Here is a 21,122-nt window from a genome sequence, read left to right on the forward strand (position 1 = left end):
ACTAAATACGGAAGAATCACTAGAAAATTATCTTAGGTCTAAAAGGATCTTTCTTCATCCTAATCCTTACAATCAATTGAGATAGTTGAACACTGTACTCTATCAAAGAAATCAACATGAAAAGAACTGTGTGCCATAGTACATGGCCTCTCACATGGTGTTATTTTCTAATCTTCACAGAACCAATGACTTCAGACACAGAACACACAAAGCACAGATACAAAACAGTAACAAAAACCAACAGTACAAACCATGAATTAACTATTTATAGTACATTTAAAAATACATCTGTAGGGGCCAGCACAGCAGGTAAAGCTGCCGCCTGCAGTGCCGGCATCCCATATGGGCATTGGTTTGAGTCTCAGCTGCTCCAATTCTGATTCGCCTCTCCGCTATGGCCTGGGAAAGCAGTGGAAGATGGCCCAAATCTCTGGGCTCCTGAACCCACGAAAGAGACTCAGAAGAAGTTCCTGGCTTTAGATTGGCACAGCTCTGGCTGTTGTGGTCATTTGGGGAGTGAACCAGTGGATGGAAACCCCCCCCCCCAGCCTTTTAAATAAATAAATCTTTTAAAAAAATACATGTGTAGCTTTGGGTAAAATGGAGATAAACTGGTCACTGGATGGGTTTTACACTTCTAATTAGGAAGGCTTCTCAAAATCAGCTTTAAAAAAATGTTTTTAGTATACACACATATACACACAACAGAACACAATGAATCCTCATATACTCAGAACCTAGCCTCAAGTTATTAACAGACGATTAAAGTTGTATCCTACTCTCCTATTCCAAAAAAATTTTGACGTAAATCCTATGTAGTATTTCATAAATAATTTTTTTACAATCTCTTGATAAGGGAAAAAAAGGTACTTGATCATTTTGTCATAGGAAAAAGGTATGTCAGGAAAAAGACTGACGTGAGGGGTTATAAAATTAGAGGAGGGGTGGGTGTCACTGTACAGATGAAGTTGTTGCTTGGGATGCCTGTACCGCATACTGGAGCACCTGTCTGAGTCCCATCTACTCTGATCCAAGCCAGCTGTCTGCTACTCAGCCTGGGAAGCACAGATGATGGCCCAAGTAGTTGGGTCCCTGCCACACACATGGGAGACTTGAGTGGAGTTCCTGACTTCTGGCTTTGGCCTGGTCCAGCTCTGGCTATTGTGGACTTTTGGGGAGTGAACCAGTTGCTAGCTGTTTCCTTCTATCTGTTACTCTTCATTTGAAATAAGAAATACATCTTTAAATAGAAAATAAAATTAGAGGGGCTGGCGCTATGGTGCAGCAGGTTAAAGCCCTGGCCTGAAGCGCTGGCATCCCATATGGGCGTCGGTTCTAGTCCTGGCTGCTCCTCTTCCAATCCAGCTCTCTGCTATGGCCTGAGATGGCAGTATAAGATGGCCCAAGTCCTTGGGTCCCTGCACCCATGTGGGAGACATGGAAGAAGTTCCTGGCTCCTGGCTTTGGGATCAGCTCAGCTCCAGCCGTTACGACCATCTGGGGAATGAACCAGCGGATGGAAGACCCCTCTTTCTGTCTCCACCTCTCTCTGTAACTCTTTCAAATAAAATAAAATAAATCTTAAAAAAAAAAAAAAAGAAAACTAGAGAATATTGGAATATGTGAAGTTTAAGGAAGGAAAAGAAGGAAGAGAGGGCATAAAAGAAGTGGTACACTGGGAGAAATCCTCAGAACATAGGCAAGCAGCTTCTGTACTTAAAGCAAAAACGAGAGGGAGTTACAGGGAAACAAAGCTGATTTTTGTGAAACCAGGGAGGCCTGACTTCAGCAGGTGAGTGCTGCAGTGTTCCAGTAGTTTACTCGGTTGTTCAAACATCTTTCCCATCTGCTGAAAAGGGGAGGCTCCACCTCTCAGGACAAGCTTCACTGGTGAATATTTAACCACAGTTTACTTTTTTCAATAGTGAAGTTGTCTCTGGGACTGACCCAGAGTACTGTTAGTAGTATAGGAAGTTGACTAATTCTTTTTGTATCACTTATGAAATAAACTGCAAAGCAGTAAGATCAAACTAAAATCACCTTAAAATCTGTTTAAATTTTATTTTAATTTAGATTGCCACCAACAGAATTTTAAAAGGAGCCATTAATATGTCAACTGTAAAAGATCCTTTTTTTTTTTTTAAATTTATTAGACAGAGTTACAGACAGTGAGAGAGAGAGACAGAGAGAAAGCTCTTGCTTCCGTTGGTTCACTCCCCAAACGGCCACCATGGCTGGTGCTGCACCGATCCGAAGCCAGGAGCCTGGTGCTTCCTCCTGGTCTCCCATGCGGGTGCAGGGGCCCAAGCACCTGGGCTATCTCCACTGCCCTCCTGGGCCACAGCAGAGAGCTGGACTGGAAGAGGAGCAACTGGGACTAGAACCCGGCGCCCATATGGGGTGCCGGTGCCGCAGGCGGAGGATTAACCATGTGAGCCATGGCGCTGGCCCCAGATCCCTCTTAAAATAATGACTGAAGACTTTTTTCTAGAAATATTTGAAAGATTTATTTATTTATTTTTGAATGTCTCTTACATTTACCTTTATTCTATCCATTTCAGATCTTAATTTTTGTTTTAAAGAATTTTTAAAAATTTATATGAGAGGTAGAGTTACAGAGAAGGAGAGAGAGAGAGGTATTCTATCCGCTGGTTCCCTCCCCAAATGACTGCAATGGCCATAGCTGGGCCAGGCCAAAGCCAGGAGCCAGGAGTTTCTTCTGGGTCTCCTACAGGGGTACAGGGGCCCAAGCACTGGGACCATCTTCCACTGCCTTCCCAGTCCATAGCAGAGAGCTGGATTGGAAGAGAAGTAGCCAGGACATGCACTGGTGCCCATATGGGATGTCAGTGCTGCAGGTGGAGGGCTTAGCCCACTCTGCTGCTGTGCCAGTCCCTGCCAAGTTTTAGTTTTTATGGAAGGGTAGAGCTGCGACAATGAAAGGGAAAGAGTCAAGTGAGAAAGGGATAGCAAAGACATGAAGAAACATTTAACTTCATAAAGACTTTTCAAAAAACAAATGATAAGTTTTTAAAACTTCAAATTCCCAGCTTACTTTTTTGGTTTTCTGGAAGTAGAGTTCAGGAAAAGCATGAAACCAGTAAGCCAACTGTGATATGTAGAAAAACTTCATTTGAAATCTGCACAACATAAGAAAGTGAAAAAATGCCCTTAAAGCACATTTTTAAACAAAGTAAACAAATACTAGAAATCAGGATACAGTAAGTAGCTACCTTTGTGTAACCATCACACCACAATTTTCTACATACCTGTAACACCTCTTCAAAAGCCAATCTCCCAGGGATACTACCATCAGTCAATTCCCCTCTGCCTGTTCCCCTAATTAACCAGTAGGCAAAGAAGACTATTAACATGCAAGCTAGCTGGAAGGAGTCAGAGCCCCCTGTCTGTCAGTCATTTAATGGTGATCAGTATGTCACACCGGGTACTGAAAAGGTAAGAAACAGGATCAACCCACAGAGCTCTGAGGTTTGTCAAAACAGGGGCAGCAAGGGCAAAAAGGCTGACACAAGAACGAAGGCGCACTGACTAGCAATCTCCTGAAACCAGGGTGCTCCCAGTTTCAAGTCTCTTCTGGTATCTTTCATAGGGAGAGGTGGTGATTCTAGCTGGCTGTGACATGGAGAGGGCCCCAGGTAAATGGAGGCAGAGCCTGGATGCAAGAGAGGAGTAAAGCATAGATGGGCTCCCCAGGAGGTGAATCCTACTCAGTTTAGAATCAAAAGTCTCGGGCCGGCGCCGCGGCTCACTAGGCTAATCCTCCGCCTAGCGGCGCCGGCACACCGGGTTCTAGTCCCGGTCGGGGCACCGGATTCTGTCCCGGTTGCCCCTCTTCCAGGCCAGCTCTCTGCTGTGGCCAGGGAGTGCAGTGGAGGATGGCCCAGGTGCTTGGGCCCTGCACCCCATGGGAGACCAGGAGAAGCACCTGGCTCCTGCCATCGGATCAGCGCGGTGCGCCGGCCGCAGCGCGCCGGCCGCGGCGGCCATTGGAGGGTGAACCAACGGCAAAGGAAGACCTTTCTCTCTGTCTCTCTCTCACTGTCCACTCTGCCTGTTAAAAAATAAAAAAAAAAAATAAAAAAAAATAAAAAACAAAGAATCAAAAGTCTCCTCCTTTACATTGTACAAGGCTATTTCCAAGTGTGCAGAAAAGTGTTAGTAAAAGATACACAGTTATTTGGATGAAAAACATTTCTGAAATCCATTCAGTTTTTCAAAATATACAATTCCATGAGTTTTCTGAAGACCACTTCTATGCAGAGACTTCAAAAAATTTTTTGCACCAAAATACTTTTTTTTACTTGCATTTTTCATTGACTTTTTAAAGTACTCCGGTGTCCCTCTACACTGACTTTTTAAAGTATTCTGGTGTCCCTCTAGTTCTCCCACCTGCCCTTTATTACGTTCCCCTTTCCCTCCCCTTAAGAAGTCAAAAATAGAAAATACAAAGATATTTTAAATAATTTCCAAAGGGGAAAAAGGGGAAATACATACCCACATAAATATGTTTCTAACCCTGTCCACAGACATTCATTGAATTAATGTAACTTTTTAAAATCGGAGAATGACTAACAGTATTATTGCTTGAGCTTAAAGATATGCATGCTCCTCTGGCCTCAGAATCAGCTCTTAAAGCATTCAGATCTGGCTAAAAAGCCCATGAGAATTTCTTAAGTATGGAAAACCAAGACACTGTGGCAAAATAAATAAATAAATAAATAATGACCTAAATGAAAGATTTCTGTGAATGAGAGCCCAGTTGAAAGAACGGGCCATCAAAGAAGGAGGTACCTTTCTCTGAAGGGAGGAGAGAACTTCCACTTTGATTATGGCATTATCTAAATAAGATCGGAGTTTGTGAACTCAAGAGGCTTCCATAGCCTTGGCAGCTCATGACAAGAGCCTCGGGTGATTACTAACATCATAAATAAGAGTGTCAATTATTAAATCAACAACAAGAGTCTCTGTGCACTTACTCCCATGTAGGATCTCTGTCCTTAATGTGTTATACTATGAGAATTAAATAGTCTTCAAACAGTACTTTATATTTTGTGTGTCTGTGTGGGTGCAATTTGTTGGAATCTTTACTTAGTATATACTAAGTTAATCTATATATAAAGATAATTAAAAATGAATGTTAATGAAGAATGGGATGGGAGAGGGAGTAGGAGATGGGATGGTTTGCGGGTGTGAGGGTGGTTATGGGGGGAAAAACTGCTATAATCCAAAAGTTGTACTTTGGAAATTTATATTTATTAAATAAAAGTTTTCTAAACAAAAGATATGCATGCTCATGTCATTTCCTTCTTTCCTTTGGATCTTTGTCTGTAGTTCTCAGATCACAATGTATTACTGAGTACTGCCTAGGTAACAGGCATCTACAATCTAACTGGCACAACAAAGAACAAAAAATGAAGAGGAGACAGTTCTTACTGCCACCAAGGCACATTATGATCTTGGTGGGTAAAGGTATCATACACTTATATAAATAAAACAGCTATAGAACAATGGAGACAATATGTATATGCTATCTAAAGTACACGCCAAAATGACAAATTTGGGGATCCAAGAGAGCAATATAGCTAACATAGCAAGGAAAGTTCATGTGGAATAGCTGTACTAGAGCTGGGCTTGGCCAATGAGTACTTTATTTGAATGTGTCTGTAACCACTGAGCTCCTGTAGCACTGTACAGAAACCTCGTGGGCTAGAAAGATAAAAAATCCCTAGGCTAAAGCTTATAGAAGAGACTAGGAAAGAAGGCATGAAAAGAAGCTGTGAGTGGGACAAGAAGAGAAGCGAAAATATGGAAAAGGGGAAAGGAGGGAGATGAAAGGGAAGAGTACTAAATTGACATTATGGTGAAAATCAGTTGTCTCACACTAATGAAGGTGTTGAAAAGACTACAGACTGAAAACAGTACACACTATTTTGACAGTGGATCTGCCAAAGACATACTTTCACTCGTTTTATTAATTTGCCTACTACATCCCTAAGGAGAATAACAGGAATGAATTCTGCTTAATAGTGTCAAGACCATAGTACTTTAAGAAAGTCCTGTATAAATTAAATGACTTACGTCATCAGGTTATGAGGATAAGCCCTCCACAAGATAGTTGGGTCTGAGATGTAGTTTTCCTAAGAAAAAAGATATAAAGATTAGCCTATGAGTATAATACAAACTTCTCGGAAAATAATACAATATTTTCATTTCTTAAACATTTATACTTCTCTATGAGGGTGCCAAAAAAATCAATTCAAGTCAAACATTTTAGTTACTGTCAATTCAATTTGAATTGTTTACTTCAGCAAAGTGAAAAATCGATGTGACACATGCAGAACAAAGTAGGAAACAATTTTTGGCCTTCAAAAATCTTTCAATCCAGTATAGTAAAAAAATACATATATACAATCAAAGATAAAATAAGGAATATACAAGTAATGGTACATAACAGAGGAAAAGGCACTACAAGAGAGATACATTTTGCCTTGGATAATCAAAGAAGTGTTTTAAGAAAAGAGAGCACTTGACAGGAGACAGGATCAGAGTGCAGCCTGGTTTTAGGGAACTGTGTCCATAATATTCTACCCAGCTCTCTTTCTTACAGCTCTCTTCCTTACATAACCACATCTGCTTCAGTGAGAATTACTGCACATGTAACAACACCAGAAAACACTTTAATAAGAAAAGTTCCCCATAGAACTAGAACTTTCTAATTTTTTTAAACAAAATACATAAAACTTTAATTTATATACTTGCATATTTGTAACGTATTATTAAAGCAGGAGAGTAAAATGGTATGAGCACTGGATTGAAAAGTTGGAGTTTGGTCGTCTCCAACAGAGTGTTATATCATGGGAGATTTTTTGCCTGCTATTGATCTCTAACACATCAATTTTAAAAATTTATGTGCCCAACAAAGGATGTAAACCATGAAGTACCGTATAAAAGGAATTATTGTTGCTATTAAAGATGATCTCATTAGTTAGAGTGATATAATGAAGGGTTTTGATCACCTTAACTGAAAAGCCATACTTTTAAATTGCTTATATAAAAAATAGGAAAGAACTGGAAAAATCACAAGTCATGTAAACTAATAAGAGTATCACAGACATCTTAAACTTTTGCTATTACAGCAATATTTGCAAATGACTATAAGATATAAACATCTAGAATGGCAGAAAATGAGTAAGGTAACAGTAAATGGTATACAATTTTTGCTGTATAAAAACCTAACAGGGAAATTTATCACTGAACCTCTTAATTTACACTAGTTTATTGCAGAGTTCCAATTTTTAGATGAGGAAAGAGAATAATATTACAGGGACATACTTACAGAGATCAGAATGAATGTGCCCCAAACACAAGCGAAAAGGTAGAATGCACTAAGTTGACCAGATTCATTAAACTTGCTGTGTTTCGTTTTGGAGAAGTGCATTCGCCTGTTAATTTTCTAAAAATAAAAACAGCCATAAGTAATTAAGAGTAAATTACAAAATATGTTTAATATGGACTATCATATAAGGGAGATCTGGTACTTTACAAAGTATAGATTTCTAAGATTGAATACTTACATCCAACACATACTCTTGAATTATGGCATGAATAATTATCGCCACTAGCATGTAGAAGAAAACTGTAGCCAAATCTTTGATACCATAGTAATAAAGGGATGCTGATTCAGCAGCTTGTTCTTCTGAAGGCCAAAAAGGACACACATACACAAAAATATACATAAGATTATAAAAACAGCACTAAGTACAACATAGTTATGGAAACAAACAAAAGAAAGCTAACCTAATAAAAAAGTTATATACAAACATCATAATTTGCTCTTAGACATCTTGAATCTTAGGGGGCAATGGAAATCGAGGAAGAGACTATCTAGAAATCTAAAACTTCAGAAATTACTTACAAAGACTTGACACATGTTAGTTACAGCCATTAAAGACCAAAAAACAGGTGAGGGGAGGTACACTTTATAAACTGATATTAGCCCAGGGTTATAGGTTACATTGATAAAATTATACTTAGCCTATTTGCCTATCTTTCCAAAGAACCTTTGAAATTTTCCATCTCTTTTTCAAATTAGATACTACATTTCGATTCAGATGGAAAAACTGATTTGATTGTATCTGATTTAGTTTTGAGAGGCTGTAGAGATGGGGCATCTATTAAAATTATTTTTAATCCTTGCAACTGCTTCAATTTTTCAAAGTAAGTCTTAATCAAATACTTCTGAATTGCTGCCATATATTGTTCTCAAACTTTGTGTAGTTGGGAACCACTTAGGTAAAATCCCTGGCATATTCAAATTTTAGGACAGTGGGGTGGGCATTTGGCACAGCAGTTAGGAAGCTGCTTGGGAGGGCTCCTTCATCAGAGTGCCAAGGTTTGAGTCCCAGTTATGCTCCAGATTCCAGCTTCCTGCTAACGTGCACCCTAGGGGAGCAGCAGTTGTTGGTGCAAATAGATCCCTGCCACCCCTGTGGGAGACCCAGACTGAGTTCCTGGCTTCAGCCTGGTCCAGCTCTAGTTGTTGTGGGCATTGGGGAGTGAACCAATAGATGGATGGGAGATCTCCCTCCTCCTTCCTCTCCGTCTCTCTTTCTGATAAATTAAAAGCCTCGACAGCATAATAGTTTTTAGCAACTTGATATCAAAATCAGTAACAGATATTTATAAAACTATACTGAGCTGAACAAAAACTCACATTACATTTGAAATAAAAACCTGTGGGGAGGTTTACTGCCTGAATATGTTAATATTTTATTAATCAAATACCTCATCTTTTACCCATGCTGGTTAATCTTATCATCATACACAAGTACAATTATCTTGGAAAAACAACCTGATTTTCGTACAGCATGACTGAGAAAAAAAATTTTTAAATAAATCTAAAAATGTGGTTTGTATGCTATTACCACATAATTCCTTAAGCTTCCTAATATTCTAATCAAAAACCATTCTCTAATAAAATTTTTTCACAACAAAAGATCATTATACGGTCAGATTATAACTTTCAAGTCAGAAAAACTGAACTTGAATATTGTTTTTAGAAGGTCTCACTTAACAATGATACTTTAAATAAATCAAAGATATATAGTCCCAGAATTTTCTTTAAAAAAAAAAAAAAGATTTATTTAGAGAGGGAGAGAGATATTCTGTATGCTGGTTCACTCTCCAAATGGCCACAACAGTCAAGATTGGGCCAAGCCAAAGCCAGGAGCCAGGAGCTTTATCCAGGTCTCCCATGTGAGTGGCAGGGGCCCAAGCACGTGGATCATCTTCTAGCTGCTTTCCCAGCTGCATTAACAGGGAGCTGGATTGGATATAGAGCTGCTGGACTCAAACCAGCACCAATATGGGAATTCGGTGCTGCAGGTAGCAGCTTTATCAGCTATGCCACAACACTGGCCCCCAGAATTTTCTTATGAAAAGATCAAAGGGCAGAGAAGGCATGGAATTTAAAGTCCATAGACAAAAACATATATAAACACTTAATATGTAAAACTGATGTTCATATAACATGTAGGATGAAGCCAACTAAAAGCATCCAGAGTTGCATTACAAAATAATGTTCAGCCTGATCATGGATGAGATCTGTGAAGATTAACGCAGAGTCTGGGGTTTGTGTATATTGCCAAGTCTGTTCAACTGAACTACTTAAAACAGGAAATTCTTGACAAAAGTACCTACCTGTTGCAGGGACGGTCACATTGTACTGAAGAGTAACAAAAATAATAGAAGCCTTTGCTGTTATCTAGAAAGAAAGAAAAAGGTCAAGTCAATACGTGGCCCTCCCCCAAATAAGGAGACCAGAGGCAAAGATATTATCAGCTGCCCCCAGATTTAAGAATCAAAAGTATGGGCGCTCCTGTCAGGCACAGTGAAAATTCCTGATCACAGGAGCTTGGGAGTTAGCAAAATTTATCAGAAAATTCTTTTTTTTTTTTTTTTTTTCAGAGTACTTGGCTGCATTTAGATGAGATTGTATAATTCATCCTTAACTTTTAAGATCTCACAAGAAATACCTTCCTGCTGTTCCATCAACAATGGTTTGACATATAATGACTCTACTCTAGGCCTATCTAAACACTGAACACAAAGTTCCTACCAAGAAAAATTGAAAATTAACAGAACGAAAGGCCAATTAAATGAGGAAAGTGGAACTCAGGGTCTGTGGTACTGTACCATGTCGATCTCACCTTCATGGCATGAAGTGGTCAGGAAATGTCTTACGGACTAATTTTTGGTAAAAGTCACAACAGAAAATAGCACTGCTTAACAGCCGTAGGCCACCAAGCACAGTGCCAGACAAAAAAAGATAAAATGAGACAGAAGAAACAACCCTGGATGACAAGCAGCTCAGCAGTGCCCCCCGCCCCCGCCGCCCTCCCAGAGAGGGCAACACACTGAAACGTGGCACAATCAGTGCCAATAACTTATGCTATGAGAACTCAGGATCAATGGTGATATTCTTATTTCTGAAAGGCTTCTCAAGTGAGGTGGTGCTGGAGCCATGTCTTGTTGGAAAACAGAGGTTCCCCAGGCACAAAAGGGAGAATGAGGCGAGTAGCACATGCCTGGAGATACAGAAAGTGCGAAGGTCAATCGGTGCCAACTGCTGTGGCGGACCAGGTAAAGTCACCGCCTGTGACACTGGCATCCCATATGGGCACTGGTTCATGCCCTGGTTGCTCCACTTATGATCCAGCTCTCTGCTCATGTGCCTGGGAAAGCAGTAGCAGATGGCCCAAATGCTTGGGTCCCTGCACTCATGTGGGAGACCCTAGGAAGCTCCTGGCTCCTGACTTTGACCTGGCCCAGTCCCAGTCATTGCAGCCAGCTGATGGAGATCTGCTTGTTTCCCTCTTTCTCTCTTTCAAATAAGTAAATAATTTTTTTAAGATTCACTTTATTTGAGGCAGAGTTACAGAGAGAGAGGGAGGGAGAGACAGAGAGATTATCTCCCATCTGCTGTTTTACTCCCCAGATGGCCACAATGGCTGGAGCTGGGCTGAAGTCAGGAGCTTCTTTGGGGTCTCCCATGTGGGTGCAGGGGCCCAAGCACTTGAGCCATCCTCTGCTGTTTCCCAGGTCCACTGGCAGGGATTTGGGTTGGAAGTGGAGCAGCCAGGACTTGAACCAGGCTCCCATATGGGATGCAGTGTTGCAGTGGGCAGCTCAACCGGTTATGCCACAATGCCAGTCCCTAAATAAATAAATCTCAAAAAAAAAAAAAAAAAAAAAAAAGGTGCAAAGATCAAGTAGCCATAAACTCAAGGCTAGGCCTAGGGTGCACACCAGGGTGCGGTAGAAAAATGTAGACACTTTATAGGATGCTAGGAAGGACACTATGGAGTTATGTAGTGTAGATTTTATTTTAGTGCCACTGGAGAATGCTAGGAAGGGGAAGTTTATTTTTGTCTTTTAGAAAGACTGCTGGCTGTGTTCCACCAAGGGGTTCCTCAAGCCCCCTTGGATACATTCTCTGCAGAGCAACCACAATGACCTTCTGCCTTGTTACTACGCGGCCCACTTTACTGCCAAAACTCCTTTACTGGATTCCCATCTTTCTAGGCTCATGTGGCTTACACAATTCTTTCTGTTTGGACTCTTCCCCTTGTCCTCTGCCCTCCCCTCAGACCACTTCCACCTGCTCCCTTGCCCCTGCAGTTCCTCTTACCCTTCTTCACTCGAGTCGGTCACACCTTTTCAAGGAAGCCTCATCTTTCTAGGGTAGGTCATTTCCTTCATTAGAGCACCTCAGAGAACAGCATTCCTTTCTTCCAAAGACATCCTCTGGCCTGACTGCATTTGTAATTTTTGCCTCATCCTCTTGAAAGTAAGGTCCATAAAAGCTGAGACCACAGCCTGGCAAGAAGCTTGCCATATGTTAGGTGATTGGTCAATGTTAATGAATAAAGAAATACCAGACAAATTCAAATTGGAGTGAGCAAGCAAGCCAAACATAACATTTTTTGCAGGAGACCACATGAAAGATAAAAAGGTTTGACTGAGGCAAGTGGTGATGGGACAGAGAGGCACTTCTGAGGCAGAATAAGGCTTGGAAAGCAAGAAGGGGCCAAAAAATGATTTATGGATGCTTGTAGCTTAAACAATTAGGTGAAAAGTAACACAATTAATAAAAATGTAGAATACTAGTGAATAGCAGGTTTTGGGCCAAAAGGGAAGAAATCTGAGTTTCAGACAAACTACCTGAGATTTCTATGATGTGCAGGAGGAAAGAACGGGGCAGCTAAAATCTAGGTCTAGAACTCAGGAGGGAGAGCCCAGCTTAGACAGAGATTTAGAAGGCTCAGACAGCAGCTGAACTGTACAAGTACATAAATCATATTCTGAAGGGCAGAGCATTCACATAGAAAGCATCACACCTGTTGAGTCAGCAGAGAAAAGTCAAAGCTTCAAGTCCTCAAAACTAAGGAAAAAATGGTCAGAGACATGGAAAGAGAATGAAGACAGCCTGGCATCTCAGAAGCCGAGAGGGGAAGGTTTCAAAAGGTGCAGTTAAGAAAGTCAAAGATTCAAAAGAGATGTGGCAGGCAGAGAGCAACAGACTGGCTGTTCTAAGAAGTCGTCCGTGGTCACAGCCTGAGTGATTCCAGCGTAGTAACAGCACACATGACACCACAGTAGACTGAGAGACCTAAGAGGCAGGGCGCAACAGGTTAAGCCAACGCTTACGATGCCAGCATCTAATACAGGAGCTCTGGTTCCAGTCCCTGCTGCTTTGCTTCCAATCCAGCTCCCTGCTAACGTACCTGGGAAAACAGTGGAAGATGGCTCAAGTATTTGGGTTCCTGCCACCCTTGTAGGAGACACAGATGGATTTCCCTGCTTTGACCTGGCCCAGACCTGGCTGTTACAGCCATTTGGGGAACAAACTGGCAGATGTCTCTCTGTTCAACTGATGCTTCAATATACCTCAGTTCGGCCACTCCAGGGTTCATATCCTGGACTTTATCATACAGGTCTAATTTATAAACTGAGATTGTCTGTCTGTTGTTCTGCCTTCCAAATAAGTAAAATAAATAATTGTTCATGGAAAATGTGAAAAAAAAAGTTTAAAAAACCAAAAAACAAGAACCTAAGAGGGACAAAGTGGTATCAGGTAGATGCCAGGCCAAGATTTGTGTTATTTTTAGGAGGAAGAGATTGAGTTTGTGCTGGGGCAATAGGGAAAATGCCAGGAAAAAGGGAGAAATGACACATACCGAATAAAAAGGTATGGATGGAAGGACATGGTAGGGAATGAAATTTTAAGGATAGGATACCCCTGAACGATGTTTCTTTTTTAGACTAGGAAAAAGGTAGTATAGGTTGCATAAGCATCCCTTACCCAGAATGCTTGGGACCAGAATTTCAGATTTTCTTGGATTTTGGAATATTTGCATATACATATTGAGGTATCTTGGGGATGACTCAAATCAAAACAGAAATGCATTTGTTTCATTTACAGCTTATGGAAATGGCCTGAAAGTAATTTTATACAGCATCTTTGATGAGCCATCACAGGGTCAGGTGGGCAATATTCCACTTGCTGTGTCACATAGGCACTCAAAAGTCTGATTTCGGAGTTTTTTTTTTTTTTTTTTTAATCTCAGATTAGGGAGATGAGAGAGATAAGACAAGTAAATTCAAAGAGCAGGAAAGTAAAGAAATCCACCTCTGAAACATTTTCCCTGGAAGGAAAATGGAATGTCATCCACTAAGCATAATAAGGAAGGATGAGTATGCATGTAACTCTGGAGGGGTAGGAGCTGGCAGGGGAGTAAAAAGATCACTGGCTGTTACCAACTTCCCATGTTAGAACTACCAGTGCGTACACTGTCTCTCAGCACAAGGCTGACTCTGCCTGCTAACCCTCGGCCATCTGTGATGTGAGGTCACAGAAAAGCCAGACACGTAGTCTCCCCCTTACCCCATGGTTTCACTTTTCAGTTTCAGTGCTGTAATCTGAAAACAGTACACGGAAAATTCCAGAAAATAAACAATTTGCAAGTTTAAAATTGCATGCCACTCTAAGCAGTGTGATGAAATGTGTGTGTCATCTCACCCCAGGTGTTAATCATCCCTCTGTCCAGGATACCTGGGCTGTGTGTGCTACCTGCCGGTGAGTCACTCAGTTGTAACAGCTGTGCTTCTACAAGCAACCCTTACAGGGCAGTCACGATGCCTACACCATTCACCTCCCTTCATCTCCTCAGGTAGGCACAGTGTCATCTTACATCATCACAAGAAGGGTGAATGTGCTACAGTAAAATGCTTTCAGAGACCACACTCACGTAACTTGTATTGCAGTACTTTGTTATAACAGTTCTATTTTATTATTACATTTGTTATCGTGATAGCTGTTAATCTTCTACTGGGACTCATTATTAAATTAAAGTCTATGATGGGTATGCAGGTATATTATATACAGGGCTTGGCACCATTCACAGTTTTAGGTATCCACTGGGGGTCTTGGAACATATCCCTTGCAGATAATGGAAGACCACTGTGGCACAGCAAAACCTGAGGAAGCAAAGCAAAGCACTGGAGAAAAGGAAAGGGGTCCACAGCACCCTAAAACAATGAACCAAGGAGAACACTGGAATACAAGGAGTAGAATGAACAGGCAAACAAAATGCAGGCTGTGGCTCAACTCCCTGGAACTCAGGATCTGGAAATAAATTAGACCTGTATGACGAAGTCTAGGATAAGAACCCCAGAGTAGCTGAATAGGTATACTGAAGCATCAATTGAACAGTAAAGGCTAGTAAGGCTACTGTTAAAATTCACGTCAATCACAAGGATTCAAATGATGGCCTGAGTTTCTATGGCAATGCTACTTCCATGTGATTATTTTTAATAAAGTTGACTACTGAAATTCACTTACTCTTTTTGTTTAGACTGTGTATAGAAACACACACACGCACACGCACACACATTCTCCCTCACACCCCACATCCCTGTTTCTACTTTGCAACATGAAGTCACCACTATCACAGTTGAGGTAACTTTCTGCTAAATAGTCCTTCACAAACAAGTGAAATTCTTCAAAGATAAATTTAGTATCAAATTCTAAAAGCAACAAAAATTAGATTATACGTTTATGCTAGGCTTCCAAATAAAATTAAAATCTGGCCTCCAGCTGGTTTAGCATGTAACATTAAGCAGAATAAAAAGGAAAAATACAAACTGCATACCTCCAAAAAGTTTAAGGAAACATTAAACCAGTAATCAGCCCCCCTAGCTTTTTCCAGGCTTCTTGAGTCTGACATTCTAGCCAGCATAAAACAATAATTAATTAATAGTAAGATGCACTGGTTTAGAAAATAAATATGCTACAGAAGTTTATAAGGCATTCAAAAGTAAAAATAACAGTTTATGACACTCTGGGGGCATTTATATCACTGTTGTCCATTTACAAGAAAAAAACAGATTTATTTAGATACAGGTTACCACAATCTAATGCTCTAATTCAGTGTTGTATGCAGTATCATGAGTATCACATTGTATCTTCAAGTGGTCATGAGTTGGAGCTCTGTAGCTCCTCTTGTTATATGTTAGCTATTCTGTATTTGTTAAGAGGAAGGTGTACTACTACATGAACCCAATTCCTGCAAGGGAATGCTCATTTCTGGATATCAAATTCACCAGCTTATTGGAGAATCTCGGCCTTCCAGAGGAAGTATTACTCTCCTGAATCCCTGATTCTCCCCTCCTCTTCCTCATTCTCATTCAGAAAGCTTCCCAAGCATCCTTATGTTTTTTGCCCATTAAAATTTTCCTAACTCAAATGCCAAGCCAGTAATTATAGACCATAATTTGTAGTAAGTGGACAGATACCATAATAAACTATAGCTTCAAAATCCGTAAGTAAATTTTGATAATGTAATGTTCCCTGGAGATTACACTCTTACATTTCCTGGCAATCAACTGTGTTCTTCTTCATCAACATTTTAAGTAAATAACCTTTTCAGATGTTGCTGGGCTCTTCTATAACATAAAAACACTGTCTTCTATTTTCCAACTTTGACAAAGTTCCAAGGAGTAATATCAGCTACTACTTACTGTATGACTCTTATCAACCCAACATCGAACTAGGCATTATACATATGACTGGTCTAACTTAATTCTCAGAATAGTCTAATGGGCCCCACTTACAGATTAGGTAGTCCTATGTTCTGGATCATCCAGTTAGAGTCCTAACTTGAACATGGATCCCTTTAGAATCTGTAGTTTTTGGTATAGCAATATTGCTTCTTCATTTTGGCTAGTAATCAATCAGTTACGTCTTTGTTGATTTCACCATAAATCCTGACATTTCTTCAATACACTTACATAAAAAGCTCAGCAGCTTTGCCAAGACATCAACTTCTCTATTATTGCAGCACAACTAGAAAGTCAAACAGCAAAGCTAACCTAGTCAATATTTTCCTAAACGTAGATAACAAGCTTTAGACTCTTAAAACTTAAATACCTTGCATAAACTTCCCCCTTCCCTATATCACATTAACATTCCCATGTGAATTGACTTTAAAAACTTCTAGTTAGTATTTTTTATTGTGTCTAGATACACAAGTTTTACAGATTTACACAAAGGAAAAATTTTATTCAGTTAAAAAAAAACCCTTAACCTGTGAGGCAAGGTTTGGGTGGTGAACTTTCCTTAGAAATCTGATAAGAGAATGTTAGTTTACATAAAAGCAAAGTTATACCATCTCTGAGTATCAGAATATCTGATTTATATTACCTTTCATTCAGAGTACTGCAAATATGCCTTGCAGGCAACAGTACTGTCCCCCACCAGCCTGCTTTTTAGAGTCAGGAACTCTGACCATGTGGAGATGCGTTATGGCAAGTTACACAAAAGTGTTGAAAATAATGCATATATAAAAAGTACTACTTTTATTATCAAAGCAGAAAGAATACAGAAACATCAAATTCTGAAAGTGAGTAAAAATGCTTAACATTTTATTTTTAAGGTTACCATTCACAAAATGCTTTGTAAACTGTCAGACGCCTTCTTCACACCATATTACCTGATCCTTGCAATAATGGCTCAGAGGAGACCAGTACAACAAATATTACAGGTGGGCCTCCTTAATCAAAAAATCTGAAATGCTTGGAAATCTGAAATTAAAAAAAATTTTTTTTCTTTAATTTGAAGGCAGAGAAAGAAGAGAAAATGAGCACAAGTGCTCCCACCTGCTGATTCACTCCCCAAATGCCAGCGATGGCAGGGGCCAAAGCTGGGAGTCTGGAACTTAATCCAGTTCTCTCCCATGGGTGACAGGAACCCAATTACTTGAGCCTTCACTTGCAGTGTCTCCAAGGGTCTGCATTTGTCAGGAAACGGGTCAAGAGCTACAACCAGGCATTCCAAGGCAGGGGCTGGCTTCTTAGCCACCAGACCAAATCTCTGCCTGAGCACTGACATGATGCCCAAAAAAGTTGTGGATTTTAGCATTTTAGAGTGTATAACCTGTGACGTCTACGCAAATATTCTGAAATCAGAAAAAAAATTCTGGTTCCAAACATTTTGGATATGGGATAATCAAACCTGTAATTCCTACATATGAGGGAAAAATCAAGGCTCAGATACGAATCACGTGGAGGTAAAGCAGCAGAGCCCAGCCTGAAATGAAGCTTGCAACATGTTAGTTTCCTCCTGCCTTCCCTTCAACGATCTACACCCGCTGCTTCCTTTAGCGGCGGTTTCAATAACAGATACGAAACTAACAGGGATAAAAAGTATCTATACGTAGATCCAGAAAAACCCAACTGAAGAGGAGTGAAAATAAGGTAAGGTACTGCCCAATTATAACATTGTTTAAAAACCCCCAACGAGCGCCATTTAAAAAAATTATTCATCTTTTGGTCACTGGCAGTCTCGTTCCATGGGTTTTCCTTAAGGAAAGACTTTTCATTTCACTCATTTCTTAAGCACGTCCTATGTCCCAGGCACTATTCTAGGAACTGAAAAGAAGTACACACACACACACACACACACACACACGTAAATCTGCCTTCGCTAAGGCTACAAGCCAGGAAGGAGGAGACAGAATAAGTACGTAAAACAGTACATCTGATGTGACGTAAGGGCTCCAGAGAAGAATTAAAAAGGGAAAAGAAAAGGAATGGGTGTGTGTAGTGGGGAGCGGGGGGTGGGGGGAGTAGGCGGTTACACGTTCAACCTTGCAAAGTTTATTACCCGCATTCAACAGCTGTTAAGTCAGTCATCAAAACCCGAGAGCTGTGGGAAGAGAATTTACACACTCCTGACAGTCTCATCCTCTCCGGCTTCAAGAAACGGAATCGCTCCAGGCTGCCTGGCGCTGCCGTTCCGCACCTCCATTTACGGAGCAGCCCTCGTCGGTCTAGGGCAGAAAGTTCGCTGAACTCCCCGGGAAGAACATCGGTGGAAGAGGGGAGAACCGAGAGAGCCCAGCGTGCCTTTCGGGGTGCCGGTGCCCGGCGGCCGCCGCCCCTCAAAGCAGCCAGCAAAGACGCCCGCCTGGCCCCAAGCTCGGTCCTCCCAGGGGCGCCCCTGTCACTCGGGGCCTGCGGCCTCGGGGCCGGCGCGCCTCCACTTCTGCCGAGCTCCGGCCACCAGGACGCCCCGGGCGGCCAAGGCGGGCCACCCCCAAGTCCGCCCACCCGGTCCGAGCCAGCTCGGCGCGCAGGGGCCGCCCCCGCCCGCCCGCCGGCCCCTCGCCGGCTGCCACGTAACCCTTCGCGGGAACCAGGAACTGCGCGGCGCGGCCGGCGGGAGGGGGCGGCGGCGGGGTAGGGCCGGAGGGGGCGACGCGGCGGCCCCCCGGCGCCCCTCGGGCGGCGGCGAGGCCCGCGGGGGCTCGGCATCCCCGGGGCCGGCCGTGAGGGGGCTCCGCCGCCGGCACGGTGCAGGGAAGGCCCGCACCCTCGGGGGCCGCCGGGGGGCCGCGCCTCCCTCCCCCTCCCCCCGGTCCGAGCCCCCTGCGGGGTCCCTGACCACTGGGGCCGGGGCGGGCAGCCTGGGCCCCGGGCAGGGGGGCGGCAGGACGGGCGGTTGGGGGGGCGCGGGGCGGGCTCACCTCGAACATGAGCCCCAGCAGGAAGACCATCGCCACACAAGAGACGATGTCCGCGTGATTCTGCAGGATGAATTCGTGGCTCAGGACCGGGGGGCTCTTGGTGCTCTTCTTGCGGATCGCCATGGTGGGGCCGCCGCCCGTGCCTGCAGGTGCTCCGCTCTTCCCAGCTGCTCACCGACTCACTGCCGCCGCCGCCGCCTCTCCTTGGCCGCTTCTCACAGCCCCGCCGCAGCCGCTCGCTGGGGCTTCACTTCCCATCCCACAACCAGTACGCAGCCGCCGGGGCCGCCCGGAAAAAAAAAAAAAAAAAAAAAAAGAAAGAAAGAAAAAAAAAAAAAGTGAGCCCGCAGCGGGAGCGAGCATGCGCAGCAGGGAGAGGACGCTCTCGCGTGCTGCGTCCGCCCTTTGAGAGCCCACAGCGCCACCTGGGGACCGGAGGCCGGTAGGACCGAAGCCAAGCGGTGCGTCCCTGCCCGTGCCAGGCCGGGGGTTGGGAGTTGTTTGGGGCGCGAGGCCCCGGAGAGCGCTGCGGGTCCGAGGGCGGCCGCGCGCTGTGTGCGCACACCTGCAAGCACGCCTTCCCGCCCTCCTGCCGTCACCGGCTTGCCTGCAGAAGTCTGCTGACACGCTGATGACAGTCCGTTCTGTGATCCGCTGCCGGACGTCTAGATGATCCCCAAAGTACTTCTGTGGCCCGCCTACACAACGCACAGAGCGCTTTCTCCGGGTTAGCTTCTGCCTTCAGAGTCACCTCAGGGTTAGTTTCAGCACTCTTGGGGGCTTTTTCCTCCTAAGTTTGCACTAGCTTTAAAAAGCAAACAGAAAACTGTCTCTATCCGAGTCCCGCCAGTCCATCCCAATCCGCACGCTCCACCGGGCATGAGGCTGAAGATGATGGGGTCAGTTTGGGTTTACTTGCTTCATACTTTATATTAACGGCGATTTTTTAGTAATCCAGGAGATGGTAAAGTGGGACTGTGGATTCGATGTTCCCGTTCATCCTTCTGCCTGAACCAGGAGTCCTCACTAATTCCTTTCCTGATGAATTGCACCACTGTTTACCCATTTGCCAAACCTAGAAACCAAAGTCATCACACACGGGGCCCTTTGGGGCCGATCCATCACTACATCCAGGTGATCCCAACCCTTCCCTGCTTCTCACTTCCACAGCCCCAGGGGAGTCTCATCTCTTGCCTAGGATGTTGTTACAACTCCGGTGGAATCATTTAGTGGTTTAAGAATACGGGTTTTCTTCTTATGGTTTTTCTAAAAAAATTATTTTTTAGCTACAGGAAAGGTAAAGTGAGCGAGAAAGAGAGAGCGAGCTTGATCTTCCATCTGGTTCACTCCTCAAATGCCTGCAATAGCCAGAGATGGAGCAGGTGAAGCCAGGAGCCAGGATCTCCAGCTGGATCTCCCACGTGGTTGGCAGGGACCGAAGTACTTGAGCCATTACTTGCTGCCTCCTGGGGGGCACATTAGCCAGAAGCTGGGCTGGAAGCAAATCCCAGACACTAGGATAGGAGATGAAGGTGTCCCAAGCAGTGGCTTATCTCACTGCACCACAACACCTGCCCCATGGGGAGAGAGTCTTTGAACAAGATTTAAAAAAGAAATGAAATATGTTAAAATGAGTTGAGGTTTCAGGGGAAATACAAATCAAGGGGAATAGGGGAGGCACAAGGAAGTGACGTTTTCCTGAAGAGCTGAGGAGATGAAGGAGCAAGCCATGGGCTACAAAGTGGAGACAATGGAAATGCCGACTTCCACACTTAGGTGAGATGACTGAAGGAAAGTTAGGGCTTAGAAAGTTAGGGCTCCATACATTTAGTTCAAGTTCACTATTGTTATTTTCCTCTTTTCCAGGCGATCGCTAGTTTTATTTCCCTCCAGATCACTTTCAAATTTTCAGATCAGAGTGATGCTTTTCACAGGGTCCACATTTTTTCACTGGTTTCCCTTTTCCTTCCTGGAAAGCTACCATAACTAAGTAGCCTTTTCTGATCTGGTTCCTGC

At 43.0% G+C, this 21,122-nt stretch overlaps 1 protein-coding gene across 4 annotated transcripts in view; it reads right to left on the minus strand.

The window, feature by feature from the left end:
- The window catches only part of TRAM1 (translocation associated membrane protein 1), a 39,394-nt gene extending 20,016 nt beyond the window's left edge, over positions 1-19,378 (minus strand). The window contains exons 1-6 of one of the 4 annotated variants that reach the window (XM_002710463.6): positions 19,107-19,378; positions 9,721-9,784; positions 7,596-7,717; positions 7,358-7,474; positions 6,100-6,158; positions 3,056-3,140 (exon numbers count right to left, since the gene is read on the minus strand). In XM_002710463.6, the coding sequence (XP_002710509.1) occupies positions 3,056-3,140; positions 6,100-6,158; positions 7,358-7,474; positions 7,596-7,717; positions 9,721-9,784; positions 19,107-19,229 (570 nt within the window). In that variant the 5' untranslated portion in view covers positions 19,230-19,378. Of the gene's footprint in view, positions 1-3,055; positions 3,141-6,099; positions 6,159-7,357; positions 7,475-7,595; positions 7,718-9,720; positions 9,785-18,244; positions 18,703-19,106 lie in introns of those variants that run through there. The other 3 variants (XM_051843828.3, XM_089335372.1, XM_089335373.1) reach the window with 3 other exon arrangements.
- Between the last annotated feature and the right edge of the window lie 1,744 nt (positions 19,379-21,122).

This window comes from Oryctolagus cuniculus, chromosome 6, assembly GCF_051225735.1.
Source record: "Oryctolagus cuniculus isolate XC-2025 breed Fujian yellow rabbit chromosome 6, ASM5122573v1, whole genome shotgun sequence".
Classification (NCBI taxonomy): domain Eukaryota; kingdom Metazoa; phylum Chordata; class Mammalia; order Lagomorpha; family Leporidae; genus Oryctolagus; species Oryctolagus cuniculus.